This window comes from Mastigoproctus giganteus, chromosome 12, assembly GCF_048544385.1.
Source record: "Mastigoproctus giganteus isolate SK-2022 chromosome 12, ASM4854438v1, whole genome shotgun sequence".
NCBI classification, from domain to species: Eukaryota; Metazoa; Arthropoda; class Arachnida; order Uropygi; family Thelyphonidae; genus Mastigoproctus; species Mastigoproctus giganteus.
In genome coordinates, this window is record NC_143586.1 from 69,535,192 (window position 1) to 69,551,095 (window position 15,904).

A 15,904-nucleotide genomic window follows, 5' to 3' on the forward strand; every position below is an offset into this window, starting at 1 on the left:
CTTGACTGTGTACAGAGAAAGGCAACAAGATTGGTGAGGAGAATGAAGGGATCCTCTTACCAAGAGAGGCTTAAGTTCTGCAAATTGCAGTGACTGGAGACTAGGCACCTGCACGGTGATCTGATAGAGGTGTATGAGGCCTTGAATGGATTGAGCATGCTGAATTTTGATGGGATCCTTCCACTTGTTCAGATTACGAACCTAAGGGGGCATAAATTCAAATTAAGAAAAGACAGATGTAGAATAGTTGTGCGGAAATTTGCCTTTAGCCAGCGGGTGGTTAATTGCTGGAACAAACTTCCATTTGTCATTGTGGAAGTTGATAGATTAAATAAATTTAAGGAGGGACTGGAGAGGCATTTGGAGGGAATGGTGTGATTTTTTTTTTTTTTTTTTTTTTTTGGCTGATGCTGCATAAGCTCATTCACTTGCTTTCTTCCATCACATGCCACTACTACTACTACTATATAGAATATATAGAACTCAGCTGTATGCTGTAGAATTAGCCTTGGACCATAGAAAAACTCACAAGTACCAAAGATGTATGGTGTATACTGACTCTTTAAGTATACTACAGTCTTTATCGTGGATAAGGTATAATCCTCATCCATATCCGACAGATGCTCCACTCTCTTTCTGAGCATTCTTTCAACATCTGCTTCTGCTGGATTCCAAGCCACACTGGGATCAAAGGTGACAAACTGGTTGATTCTACAGCCAGATCACTGACATTGCAATCCCACAACAAGAATAGCCTGTTAGTCCCCTGTACAGACTACAGGCAGCTAATACATTCTACATTACTCTTCCAATGGGAACAATCTTGGCATGGACAGTATACAAACAAGCTGTAATTCAACACTGGCAGTCTAGTCTGTGCAGGATCCATAGAGAGGAAGTTGTTCTATCTTGCCTCCACATAGAACACAGTCATCTTATGCTTGCATTCCTGCTGAGGGAATATAACTCTTCTATATGTAGGAATTGTGACAACTTTTTAACTATTTTTCACATTTTAATTGAGTGTCCACATTTTAGACATGAACATGTTTTATATTTTTCTGCTTTTAGTCTGAGCCTTCTACACTCAGTCAGATATTGTCTGAGAATGACCATTTTTAGTTATTTAAAATCAATGAACCTTTTACTTGCATTTAAAGTTTACTTTTTATTGTTATTTCTTTATTGTTATATATTTTGAACCTTTTTACTCCTCTATTGGTATATATCTTGTCATAGTGATCTAATTCATTAGGTCACTGAAAGCTTAGCTATTTTGTTTTATATGACCTAGTTTTGGCCCACTTTAGCCTTAGTTGCTAATGTGCCAGTAAAACCCGACCTAATCCAACCAATCACCTTATATAAACTAAAAGTACTTAATACCATGTCTATGGTGCATCTAAATGACATTTTTGTCCTTCTAGGTGCTTGATAGTTGGGAAAAGACAAGTAAAGTGAAATATTTTCTCCTTTTCAATGCAATACATACATCAGATCCATGCAGATTACATTTTGAGTCCTTAGAGAAGATTACATTTTGCTTGTAATCTTGTTCCACATCTCTGGCCCATGTAGCATGCACACCAGGGGATTGTATTTCTATCCATTTTATCAGAAAAGGTTTTTTTCAGGCTGATAGACTCAAAGTCTGGCCTCATTAAATCTGACCTTATTCTGTTTGACTGTCATTCAAAATCTTTCTTCCCATTTGCATTTCAGCTGTGCATATCCTTTCACACCCTCTACCTTTGAAACAAATCTACTTTTTTTTTTTTCTATTTTGACAAATACTGCAAAATATCTGAAGATTTACTGATACTGGAGACTGTGATGTTTTATAAAACTAGTAAACAGCTTCTACAAGCAGATGATACAATCCTACTTCCAAATTGTGCCATATGATACTTTGTTTTTTATTATATAGCTACTAACTAATTAGCATTAGCAGAGGCATATGATGCAAGAAAGCAAGCTTATACAGCATCGGCCAAAAAAAAAAAAAAAAAAAAAACCCTTTCTATTTCAACCATCCGGTAACTCCAAATATTTGTCTAGTTCAGCCTTAAATTAATTTAAGTTATCAGCTTCCACAACAACAGATGGAAGTCTGTTCCAGCAATCAGTTGCCTAATGGTTAAAGGCAAGCTTCCACACATCTATTCTACAACTGTCTTTCCTCAATTTGAATCTATGTCCCTCAGATTTTTAATCTGAGCAAGTGTATGTATCCCATCAGCATTGATGCTGCTCAAACCGTTCAAAGCACCTTGATCACCTTGAGCACCTTATACACCTTGATCAGATCACCTCACAGGTGCCTAGTCTCCAGATGCTGTAACTTGCAAAACTTAAGCTTTTCTTTGTAAGTGCACCCCTTTATTCCTCTCACAAATCTTGTTGCCCTTCTCTATGCTCTTTTTAACAACTCTACATCCTTCCTAAAATGGGGCCTCCAAAACTGTATGCAGTACTCAAAGTGTGGCCTGACCACTGCCTCATACAAGAGGATAATCACCTCCTTGTCTCTGCCAACAAAATTCCTATTTATCATTGACAAACCTCCATGACCTGCTCTGGCAGCCCATCTGCACTGTCAGAAAGCTTCATATCTGACTGCACAATTACCTCAGGTCTTTTTCATTCTCCACCTCCCTCAGTGTAGTACCACACAGTTGGTACATTACTCTGAGGTTACTGCTACCCATATGCAGTACTTTGCATTTGTCAATGTTAAACTTCAATTACCACTTCTCAGCACATCTGCCTAACATTTCTAGATCCTGTTGCAGTACCATACTGTGTTTGCTGTCATTAACAACCTTGCCAACCTTTGTATTATCTGCAAACTTGGACATTAAGCCTGATATACGCCTGATACCTATATCATTGATATATACACAAAACAACAATGGGTCCAGCACTGAACCCTAGGGGACTCCAGTAATAACATTAGTCCACGTAGAGCAGTGTCCATTTAATACCACTCTCTGCTGTCTGGCGCCTCCGTAGCCAGGTGGGCAGGAGCAGCAGACATGCTTCTTGATTAGACCGGGGTTCGAGCCCGTGCCCACCAAATACGGAGGATGCAGAAAGGTCAGGGAATGATCACTGCATATCCCCAGAGCAATATGGCCTTAGTTGCTAATGCTCCTAAAAACCAAATAACAAACAACAACTCTGCCGTCTCCCACTCAACCATCCCTTTATCCATTGCAGTAACTTGCCCTTAATGCCACACTGCTCCAATTTGTACAGCAGCCTTCTGTGTGCAACAGTATCAAAAGCTTTCCTGAAATCCAAGTATATGATATCAAAATTATTTTTTGCGTCCAGTTCCTTTGTGACCACATCATAGTATCCAATCAAATTGGTCAGACAAGACTTCCCCTTAACAAACCAAACCTATCCTGTGTTTGTTTGTTTGTTTGTTTGTTTGTTATTTGGTTTTTAGGAGCATTAGCAACTAAGGCCATATTGCTCCGGGATATGCGGTGGTCATTCCCTGACCTTTCCGCATTCTCCGTATTTGGTGGTGACGGGCTCGAACCCCGGTCTAATCAAGAAGCGTGTGCTATGCACTGCTGCTCCTTCCCACCTGGCTACGGAGGCGCCCCTATCCTGTGTATGAACTATTACTGCAGTCTTGTCTAGGTGATCCTGTATCACCTGTTTAACCAGTGACTATTATTTTTCCTGGAACAGAAGTTAAACTAAGAGGTCTATAATTATTTGTGTCATCTTTTGCATCCCCTTTGTTAATTGGGGATACATTTGCACATATCCAGTCCATGAGGACCTCCCCCTACTCTAAGGATGCTCTCATAATTATGGCTAAGGGTTTGTTTACTTCCCTTGCTGCCTCCTTCAATATAACTGGATAGATTCCACTACCCCAGGTGCCTTTTTTATGTTTAACTTCATTTCTCCTCCACTTTGCTCTCAGTTATTACAAAATCACTTAGCTCCCTCTTAGAGTTTGATAAACGTCTGCCATTCCCCTCATTGAATAACTCCTCATGTGTGAATGTAGATGCAAAATACTCAATCAGTTTATCAGCTACTTGAGCAGTATCATCAATAGTCGAACTATCTATGTTAAGTGGACCAATCTGATTCGTCTGCTTCCTTCTAGAGTTTACATAAGTAAAGAACTCTCTGCTCTTTTTCTTTGCATCCTTTGCCAAAGATTTGTTGTAATCTGCCTTCACTTGCCCAACTCCTTTGTGACTTGAATACAGACTAGCTTATATCTGCTGTAGGCTTCTGTGTCACCTGATAATTTATATGCATCCCATGCATTTTTCTTCAACGTCGTGGGTTCGAATCCCGCCTCGGGCTTGGATCAGAGTAAATGCAAAAACTTTTCTGAGGTGCATTATGGCCACAGAAGCCGATGCAGCAACTTAAAAAATAATAATAATAAAAAAAAAAAATTTTTTTTAATATTTCTTCTCTGCCACAAGCCTCATTAATTCACCTGACATTCATTTTGGCCTGAACCTTGAAGAGTATTTCTTTGTTGGTATGAAAAGCCTAGTAACCTCCCAGATTAAGTCCCTGAAGGCTTCCCATTTAGAATTCACCATTGGCAACGTCATCAGGTGATCCCACTGTATAGAATTTAAAAACTGTCTGAGACTACTGTAGTCAACGTTATGAAAACAAAAACCCTTTTCTTTAACCCTTGATGGTAGTTACATTTTTGAGTAAATCCCACATCAGTACACTGTGTGATCACTCACCTAGTGGTTCCTTTATCTGCAAATTCTTAATGCATGAATAATCACTGCTGATAATCAGATCAAGCGTATTACTCCCTCTGGCTGCCCCTCTAACATGTTACAGTAGAAAACAATTCTCCAATAAATCCACAAAAGTCTTTCTAGTGTGCAAGTGACCAACCCACAAGTGCCAGTCAATATCTGGAAAGTTAAAATCCCCCATTACAAGGCATTCTGATTTACTGGCCCATTCTATTTCTCTGCACAACTATTCATTGTACTCATCAGAGTCATTAGGCCTATAACACATTCCTGCTCTCATTTTCCCTTTCCCAGATGGATTGATTAGTTTTTTCTTATTATTAAAAGCAGATTATTGGAATTCATGAGTGGGCTAAAATTTACTGATGGGTACCCCCTCCAGACTGTCTGTTTTAGGATGTTTATCCCCCCTTCCTGCTATTTTAACCTGATACGAAAACGACCTCTACAAATGGTGTGTGTGTTATCGTTAGTTGCAGTAGAAGTGGTTTTCCTATCAGGTTAAAACAGCGGGATAGGTGGATAAACACCCCAAGACTGAGGCAGTCTGGAGGGTGTACCCGTAAGTAAATTTTAGCCGGGAAGGCATTACACTCATGAACTCCAATAATATGCTTTTAATAATGAAAGAAAACTAATCAATACATCATTATCAACTTCTACTGCCATTACTGATAACACACACCATCTGTTTACCGAGAATGCAGGGAAAAGCTCTGGTACCGGGAAACGTGTTTATCAGCTAAAAGTTTCCTGTGGTTCTTGTGTTGGCTTTCTTTACCTTTGCCCTTTCTATTTAACTTGCTGTTGTTATTTGGTTTTTAAGAGTATTAGCAACTATGGCCATATTGCTCTGGGTATATGCGGAGGTCATTCCCTGACCTTTCCGCGTCCTCCGTATTTGGTGGCTCACGGGCTCGCACTGCTGCTCCTGCCCACCTGGCTATGGAGGGGTCTTCTATTTAAGTGTATTCCCTCCCTGTAGAAGCAGTCTGTCCTGTTAGCAAGCACAGACCACATTGCCTTGCACAATCTCTCCAGGGCCAAATTGATTGACAAGGCTCTCATCATATACTCCCTCCTATTGTGTCTGAGCAGAATTGCAGACACTTTCAAATTTAACCCTAACTCATGACTTTTTTTCAGCATTGACCTGTACTTGTTAAGTAAATCTGCAGATCTCTTACTCTTAAGGTTGTTAGTGCTAACATGTAAACAATATCACCTTTTGTGCCCTTAAAAGATGATATCTGCTCTACAACGTCATCAACGTTTGCCCCTAGCAGACATACCCTTGTCCTGTTCCACCTATCCTTCTTGCATAGTATATTCCCTGTCTCCCTGACAATAGAGTCACCAACAATAACTAGTTCCTGTGGGACCAGTGCATTCTGCCTTGGAGATTGCTGCTGTGTTGCCTGATTCGCAGAAGTGAGCTCTGGCATTGAGTTGGGCAGCAGAGCTTGATGGGGCCCCTCATATTAATTTCTTTGAGCGCATCTACCTTGCACCTCAAACTCTCTAATATACGCCCATCAGAACACTGAGTTGGCACCTAATTTCTTCACAGTCTCTGCACCTAGCACACACAAAGACATCCTCCTTGGCTAGATCATATCCTGTTCTATAAAGGTCTGCAAACATTTCACATGTCACACATTTTTTTAGACTGTGATATGTTGGAAAATTGCCCCCTTTGGTTCTCCTCCGAGCCACAACACCTGTTATTCTGTGCCTGTTGCTTTGCTGCTCTAGTCTGGGTCATGATTCCGTTTCAGTATAATTTAATTAACAATGAGATTAATATAATAAGATATTATTAAATTAATATATTAAGATAATAATAAAATTAATAACTTTTGTATAGTATTGATAATACTATACTAATCTAACAGATTTCTAATACAGTGCTACATATTTCGGTGTCTAGTTTTATGTTAAACCTTACACTATGAAGTTCGGGATTTACGTTATGCTATCCTGTATTGTATAACAATGGTGGCAATTTACGAACGTAAAATCTATGGACACTAAGTATTATTAACTTTCAAAATCGCTATGTAATAAACTGCAGAGCTTGACTAGAACTATAAAGCTACTTATAGAAAATAATTTAGTATAACAATTAAGTCAATAAAATGAGAATATATTAATAAAAACTTACCATTCGCCAGAGCTGCAGAAATCTTGGCCAATGCAGTAATAACCTCATACTCAAAAAGGAATATCATATATTTATTGTAAAAATAGATCATAGTACAGAAGTATACTGGGTGATGCCTTCCATCATTGTATGTATTTTGAACATTCAATACAGAGTAAGTATTAACTTGGAACCGAGCACACAGGGTTTTCTACACCTCCCACACATCTTAAACTCTCAATACTGTTCAACAAAGTGCATTAGTTTTCCATTGATAATTACAGAAATATTTGTTAGTCATTGCACAAAAAGTAAAAATACATTCTTGTTCTTGATAATTACTTACACATGCTGAAAAACATGAATTTAAAATTGTTGCACATCTCCTGTGTCCAGTTATTGAAGTGCATGCACTTTATGCTTTATGGCAGCATACCCACTGTTACACTCTGACTTCACATCATGAAATAGTCTGGCTAGCATACAATTGTTAAAGCTTTTTTGGGGCGGGGGGATTCACTTGCTGTCAATTAATAAGGGAAATGATATCCAAATCTCCCAAATAAAAGAAGATCAAAAAAATAAAATAAAATAATAAAACACGTGCTTAGAGTGCTACAGATGTATTTAATCTTCAAAAAATAATTTTAAAAAAATTGTATTTAATATATAAAAAAGTATTTTTCGCAGGTATGTTCATAAAAGATTGACAATAAATGTGGCATCAAAAAGTGAACAAATTTGAATTATTTCTTTTTGATTTTTAAGTTTATAAAGGGGTAACATTTTACTTTCTTAAACAAGTACTACATGCGGAGAACAGAAAATTATTGATGCAATAAAATGTAGATTAGGAACAAATAGTAATGTGCTCAGTTATCTCACTAAATCAGTGCTTTATTTTGTTGCATGCAGGGTTTTTTTTTTTTTTGTGAATAAATTTGTGCTTCCTTTTATGCTGATGATATGAATTCCTTTTAAAATACCAACAGTAGTCTACTGTCATTGCCTCATTCCATTTTTCTATAGTTTTGTTATCTTATTTGCAAAAAGTCTTTCACTCACTTTTTGCAAAAAAAGTGAGTGAAAGTTTCTACAGAACCATGAAAATGGTTCTGTAGAAAATATTGAAGGTGGCTGTGCACAAACCTTGTTTGCTTATGTTGCTTCTTAGTTTTTTTTTCAAACTAATGACCATGCTATTGCAATTCTTTGATTTATATTTAATTAAAAATATTTTTCAGCACCCTTGAAAATCATTCAACTATCCACTCCTTTCTGACACAGAAATTTTGAAATGATTTTGCAGCAGCTCTTTGATTTGTGGTCTGTTGAAAACATCAGCATGGGGTTTAGAACATCACTTATCAGGAATGCTTTAAAAGAGCTGCAGCAAAATCATTTTGCAATTTCTGTGTTCTTAACTGTTTCATTGATCACAATTTTATATGTAGCAGAAGAATTTTGCTTAGAGAAATAAGTGGCTTATTGATATTTTTGCTTCAACTGTAAGATTAGTCCTTTTTGTCCACATCTCTTCCTCTTCCAGTGATATTAACAATTAAAACACACAATGTAGTTATTTCATTTCTAGAAAACAATTCGTGATATGTTCTCTATGTCAATTGGGTGTATTGCAGAAAATGCTGCAATGTCATTTTTTGAGGAAAAAATGGCATGAGACTTTATATAGTCATTTATGACCATAATAAATGACTCTAACCTTGTCATTCCTATAAGTTTAATTGCATATTTTAGTTATCATTCATTTTTAATGCAAAATTAATGCACAGTTAACTAAAATGCTTTCATAAAAATGTATGAAAATGTATTTGGTTTTATTTGCTTTTCAGAAGTAGCTTACATTTCTTGTTGATGGAAATTTCTATTTAAATACTGATACATTTTATAAATTGCAAAGTCGTGTTTTTTAGTGATTCTCTTTTTCTTATGTACACTTGTAGCAACAAGAGGATTTAAATGAAAGGTTACTGGAATCTGAAAAGCTCATGAAAGAAATGTCACAAACATGGGAAGAAAAGTTGCGCAAAACAGAGAAAATTCATCAGGTAATGAGATTTTTTTTTATTCAGGTGTTAAGTATTCTATAATAATCACATTTAATATGAATCTGGTATATATTTTAAGCAAAAATAATAATTTACTTATAAGTATATTAAAGACATCTAGAAACCTAGTCAGTTAGCACTATTCCTATGTTGCATTATAGCTCCATTCAGTTTCCCCCGCAAAAATTCAGAGCCATCCAGCTCACCTTGGATCTGTATGGGAAGGAGCTGAGCTGGCCTGGCCCAGGGAGGAATCATGGTCCCTGTGGGAAGCCCCACTCCTTTTACATCAGTTAAGTTGAACACTTATTAGAGGTAGTAGCAACCTGTTTAGCAGTAAGGTTCTTTCTCGTAATCTATTCTATGTTTGCTTCCTTAAACAATCATCTACCTGGCAGATCCTAATAGCTTTGTTATGCAATTGATCCTCCATCCTCTTCCATTCTTACTTCTTGGGAACTTTAATGGACATAATACCCTGTGGTTATTATTATGTTTTTCGGGAACGAACGCATACTTCCATATGCGTACATTCTCACATTCTCTGCAATCAGTCCCATCCTCTGCATCCCTTTCCCACTTTATCTGCTCTAATGGGATGTGGAATAGGATCCCTGTGATCGTGTTCTTGTAATATCCACTGTATCAGGGAGGCAACCTTGCACTCATCTGGAAAAATTGCAGTTGAAGTTAAATCTTATCTATCACCTTATTGTCTGTAAGGTCTTATCAAGCAGCCTGGAGCACTTTCAGACAACTGACAAATTTCATATCATTTAAGTCGATCAGGAATCAGTTAATGATCATGTGATATGTGTCATAGGGTGGTGTTATTATCCAAATAGGAGATTAAACTTGTGACAGAACCAAAAATGTAAAGTAGAAAAACGGCACAAAATCAGGCTTAGGGAACATTTCACAATCTTCTCATCACAAAACACTTTATAGCCTTTAACCATGCCTGTGCCAATGTACCGATGTGTCATTGGAATCAGAAGACATGCTGGGTCCTGTTTACATTTGCTACTAACCAGTTCTAGTCATTCAAGATAAATTTTAGAAAATGAAAGGTAAATATGAAATTTCCCTCAGTATTAAAGCATAGTGAATGTATTGCAGACCCAGCCACTTTACAAGAAACACTTGTCAGCATCTCTTCTGCAACATCATTCCCTGGAATTTCCAGTTCTCAGGAAGCAAATTGAGGAACATACACCAAACTTCTCAAAGCATTGCTGAACCTGATAACTTGCGATTCACCATGCGGAAATTTTGTAACTGCAGGGGTTGTATGACTAGAGATGATGCCGACCGGGCTAGCTGGGTGGGTAAAGTGCCTGCCTGGCAACCCAAAGGTCGCGGGTTCAATTCCTGTCTCGGGCTTGGATCAAAATACTGCAAAAAACTTGGGAGGTGCATTATGACCACAGAAGCCTATGCGCCAACAACTACCAAAAAAAAAAAAAAAAAAAACTAGAGATGATAAAACACCTTCTTTCACAATCTCTAGAGCATTTGCTTATTCTTCTTCATATCTGCATCTATTTGGAGGAGCAGTTTCTGGATTCCAAGTGCAGGACAGCTGTCTTTACTTTTTCAAAGCTAGGAAAGATCCCTAAAAGTTTGAACAGTTATCACCTTATTGTCTGTAAGGTCTTGAAAAAAAATGGTAAATGCTCACATATATGCGCCCTGGCTTAATTTTAGTAATATATAGTATGGAGTATGGCTTTTGGAGAAATCAGTCTATTTTGCGCCACTTGATCTAACTGGAAATTCGTAATGCATTCATGAAGCGGTTAGTTTTCTTTATGGAAAGAGCATGTGACATAACTTGAAGGTATAATATTTTGATAGATTTCTTTTCTTTGGACTTAGCTGGCATTTTTCTATTTTTATCATAACTCTTCCAGGTTCATGTTAGATCCAACATCTCCTGGTTGTTATGTCAATAGGAGGTCATTGTTGTGTCATTTTTCTATTTTTATCATAACAGCTCTTCCAGGTTCATGTTAGATCCAACATCTCCTGGTTATTATATCAATTGTTATGTCAATTCATTTTAACTGTAAAAAGCATAACTTAGACCAGTGCCATAATTCCACATGGCACTGGTCTAAGTTATGCTTTTTACAGTTAAAATGAATTTACTATTGAAGAGCTTCCATTGGTAAACAGTGCTCTCTGTGTTGGCAGTTTGGATTTTTTTCTATCCTTTCTACCTCTAAAGTTATTGAATCACAGCTGCAAAGAGCTATTGGCTACCTTAGTTCTTGGCTGTTAGGTTCAAGATTTTTCTGCTCAAAATACAATTTGTATGCACTTTTGTTGCAAATGAAATCCAGACCCAAACTCTGAATTCGGGCTTGGGCAAAATGCTATTCAAAGACATTTCTGTCACTCCTTTTTGATCAACAACTGATCTTCCTCTATCATATCCACAGGGGCTCACATCTGGTGAGTATCTGCTTGGCACACCCAGGGTCTTAAGCTGGATATCATTATTCTTCTCTCTCTCTCACTCACTCACTCTCAGGGTAATTCGGAAATTTTTTTTGACTGGTGCACCATAAGCCTCAAGCTTCCTTGAACTATACGACTAGTAATAATAATATCGGTTAGCTCAGGGCGAAATGTACAAGAAGTCTGAATATACTGTATGCTGTCTTTGTGATAAAAGCACATTATCACACATTATTAAGGTGCCTCCGTAACCAGGTGGGCAAGAGCAGCAGTGCGTAGCACACGCTTCTTAATTAGACTGGGGTTCAAACCCTTGACCACCAAATACGGAGGATGCAGAAAGGTCAGGGAATGACCACCGCATATCCCCGGAGCAATATGGCCTTAGTTGCTAATGCTCCTAAAAACTAAATAGCAAACAAACAAACACATTATTAAAAGCACATTATTATACCTTTACTGGGCACGCATCCAGTTTAAACTTGACTATGTATTGTTATTTTCTATATTTATCAATGATAATGATGAAGGTATAGCAGGCTTAATGCTTGATATACCAAGTTTGCAGACAATGCGAAGGTTGATATGATTATTAATGACAGCAAGGACAGTATGCTACGGCAACAGGAGCAACTAGATCTAGAAAAGTTGAGCAGATGGGCTGAGAGGTGTCAACTAAAGTTTAACATTAACAAATGCAAAGGACTGTATATGGGTAGCAGTAACCCCACAGTAACATACCAACTGTACAATTTTATACTCAGGATAGTGGAAAATGAAAAGGTTCTGGGGTGATTGTGCAGCCAGATATGAAGTTTTCTGGGCAGTGCAGACAGGCTGAAAGAGTAGCTCACGGAGGGTCTTGTCAATGATATATGGGAATTTTGCTAGCAGGGATAAGGAGATGATTAGGCCCCTTGTATAAGGCAGTAGTCAGGCCACACCTTGAGTACTGCATACAGAAAAGGGCAACGAGATTAGTAACTGGAACAAAGGGTTGCTGTTACCAAGAAAGGCTTAAGTTTTGCAAATTTCAAGTCTGGAGACTAGACACCTGTGAGGTGATCTTATTGAAGTGTATAAGGTGTTGAATGGTTTGAGCAAGCTCAATGCTGATTCTTTCTCTTATTCTGCACCTGAGGAGACATAAATTCATATTGAGGAAAGGCAGTTGTAGAATAGATGTGAGCTAGCTGGTGGGTGATTGCTGGAACAAATTTCCATCTGTTATTTTGGAAGTTGACAGCTTAAATAAATTCAAGGCTGAAGTAGACAATTGTTTGGAGTGAATGAATGGGTGAAACAGGAAGGTGTTTTTTTTTTTTTTTTTGGGCTGATGCTATATAAGCTGCTTTCTTGCATCATATACTTCTACTAATGCTAATGCCGAAGTCAGTGCAAAGTTCACCAGTTCTAAGTTGTGCTTGCTTGGCTCTGGAGAGTACATAGTCTCCTTGTGTATAACTATAGGTAAAGCAGATAATTATCCTATGTATAGACATTATAGAACTTTTTTTAAAAATTTGGCACATTTTAGTTTGAATGTGTGTATTTATAAATCATTGCCATATATCTTATGTCCTTTACTTATCTGAGCCCTGAACACCTAGTCAGATTTTATCTGACATTGACAGTGCTTCAGTTTTATTCAAGTTTTCACAACTTATTCACTTGTATAACTTTACTTACAGTTCTTTTATAGTTTTGGCCTTTATAACTACAGGATGTCCTTGTTATCCGAAATAATTGGTTCCAGTAAATTCCACTTAAAATGGTGACCAGATTTTCACAGTTTGTATTATGTACTTGTACATTGGAAACAATGGATTGAAGGAACTGAAAAATGGGAATTATTTTATTAGACATTTTATATATTATAATATGTTGAATAATGTTAAGGTTAAGTAAAGTTTATTGAAGTTGCGTTATGTTTCGGTTTTACGAATAAAGAATGAATATAGAGGGTTTTTTTTTTTGCTGTATTTTTTCAGATAAAATTGTGTCCTAGCATTTAGTTATGTCTTTAACTTCGCGCATGATCATGAAGAGGGTCATTCTCACAAAAATATTGAAGTGCTTGGTCACTTTTCTCAAGGGCTTCCTTTAATTATTTAATTTTCAAATCTTTATCCATTGGTGATTCAATCAAGTCATCATTTTCGGCTTTCTCTTCTGAGTTAGCTGTTATAATTCTGCTAGCTCCTCATTTGTGAGTGGTTTTGCACTTGATTCAAGCAATTGTGTAATATCCCATTATCAGCTTCGTGGAATCCAGCTTCTTTTGCAAGACTTACAATTTCATTTTGTAATCCGGTTACATTGCATTCTTCATATTCATACACATCAGGGTATAACTTTTTCCATGAGCTATTAATTAATCTACACGAAATTTCTTTCCAAGCTTCTCCAATCATTTTTATATTATGCAGAATGGTAAAACTTTTCCAAAAATCCTTCACGTTATTTTCATTGCTTGTTATCAGTTTCAGAAATTAATCCTCGTAACTGCGGGGACTTGGACAATGAATACTCGGATACCAGGGACCCCTGTATATACTTTGTAGTGTGAGATATTTTAACATGGAAACTTAGTTATAAATTCTTGGTAACCTATAATTTAGTAATTTCTATGGTTTTTATATAAAGTTGGTTTTGCGTGTCAAGGTCCTCTAGTGAGCACATGTATTAATGTCAAATTGAGTCAAATTAATCCTTGTATATGTATAGTTTATTTTATTAAATAATGATGAACCATTAAAATTTTGCCTTTAATATTGATGAATGATTAAAACCCTAAACAGACAACCAGCAAACTCCCCACCCTTAAAAAAAAAAATTAAAAAAAACTGTATTGCTTTTAAATATAAATAGCCTGGCAGAACAAGGTAGGTTTAATAGATGGCTTATTGAGATAACAGACCTGTGCACACTTCTTTAATGCAGGAGTATTGTTATACAAATGAATCTATAACTTATAACTGAAGCTTATATAGTTATAAAATTATTAATGGTAAGTAACACACTGATTCCTACTTCAACATCAACGTGCCAAATGTAGAAGTAGGAATATTTTTATTTATTTATTTATTTTTTACAAAGACTTTAAACATGAAAGGTATTAGAACATATAGTACTTAGTACTGTGCATGGGTTAAAGGTTGAGAAAAGAGAAGATACTTATTGACATTATATTTAAATTTCTGTTGATTGCAATTTTCTGGAAACATAGCATTAGTAGAGGCATATGATGCAAGAAAGCAAGCTTATGCAGCATCAGCCAAAAAACAAAAAAAAAAAAAAAAACTTCCGCTTCACCCCTCCGTTCATTCGAAATACCTGTCCAACTGAGCCTTAAATTTATTTAGGCTATCAACTTCCAGAACAAAGGATGGAAGTCTGTTCCACCAATCAACTACCCGCTGGCTAAAGGCAAATTTACGCACATCTATCCTACATCTGTTTTTCCTCAATTTGAATTTATGCCCTCTCAGGTGATTATTCTGAGCAAGAGGAAGAATCCCATCAGCATTGAGCATGCTCAAACCATTCAAGGCTTTATACACCTCTATCAGATCACCTCACCGGTGCGTAGTCTCCAGACACTAATTTGCAAAACTTAAGCCTTTCTTCGTAAGAGCAACCCTTTGTTCCATTCACTAATCTTGTCGCCCTTCTCTGTACCCGTTCCAGCAGCTCTACATCCTTCTTGAAATGAGGCCTCCACCTGTATACAGTACTCAAGATGTGGCCTGACCATTGCCTTATACAAGGGAATAATCACCTCCTTATCCCTGCTAGAAAAATTCCTCTATATCATTGACAAGACACCATGAGCTACTCTTGCAGCCTGTCTGCACTGATCAGAGAACTTCATATCTGCCTGCACAATTACCCCCAGGTCCTTTTCATTCTCTAACGCTGTCAGTGTAGTACCGCAGAGTTGATACGTTGCTCTGGGGTTGCTGTTTCCCATATGTAGTACTTTACATTTGTCAATGTCAGACTTCATTTGCCACCTCTCAGCCCATCTGCTCAACCTTTCCAGATCTTGTTGCAGCAGCATAGTGTCAGTAGTGTCCTTAACAACCCTGCCAACCTTTGTATCTTCTGCAAACTTGGACATTAAGCTTGATATACCATCATCAATATTATTTATAAATACAGGAAACAATAACGGATCCAACACTGAACCGTGAGGGACTCCACTAATAACATTAGTCCACGACAAGCAGTGTCCATTGATTACCATTGTCTTCTCCCCCTCAACCATCCCTTTATCCCTACCAGCAATTTGCCTCCAATGCCACACTGCTCCAATTTGTGCAGCAGTTTTCCATGTGCAACAGTATCAAAAGCCTTTCTAAGATCCAAGTATATAATATCAAAGTTATTCCCTGCATCCAGTTCTTTTGTGACTGCATCATAGTATCAAATCAAATTGGTCAGGCAAGACTTCCCCTTAA

At 37.2% G+C, this 15,904-nt stretch overlaps 1 protein-coding gene across 1 annotated transcript in view; it reads left to right on the forward strand.

The window, feature by feature from the left end:
* Khc-73 (Kinesin heavy chain 73) overlaps positions 1-15,904 on the forward strand; it is a 959,680-nt gene that overhangs the window by 383,285 nt on the left and 560,491 nt on the right. The window contains exon 12 of the mRNA XM_090386270.1: positions 8,874-8,978. Coding sequence (XP_090242396.1) covers positions 8,874-8,978 — 105 coding nt within the window. The remainder of the gene's footprint in view (positions 1-8,873; positions 8,979-15,904) is intronic.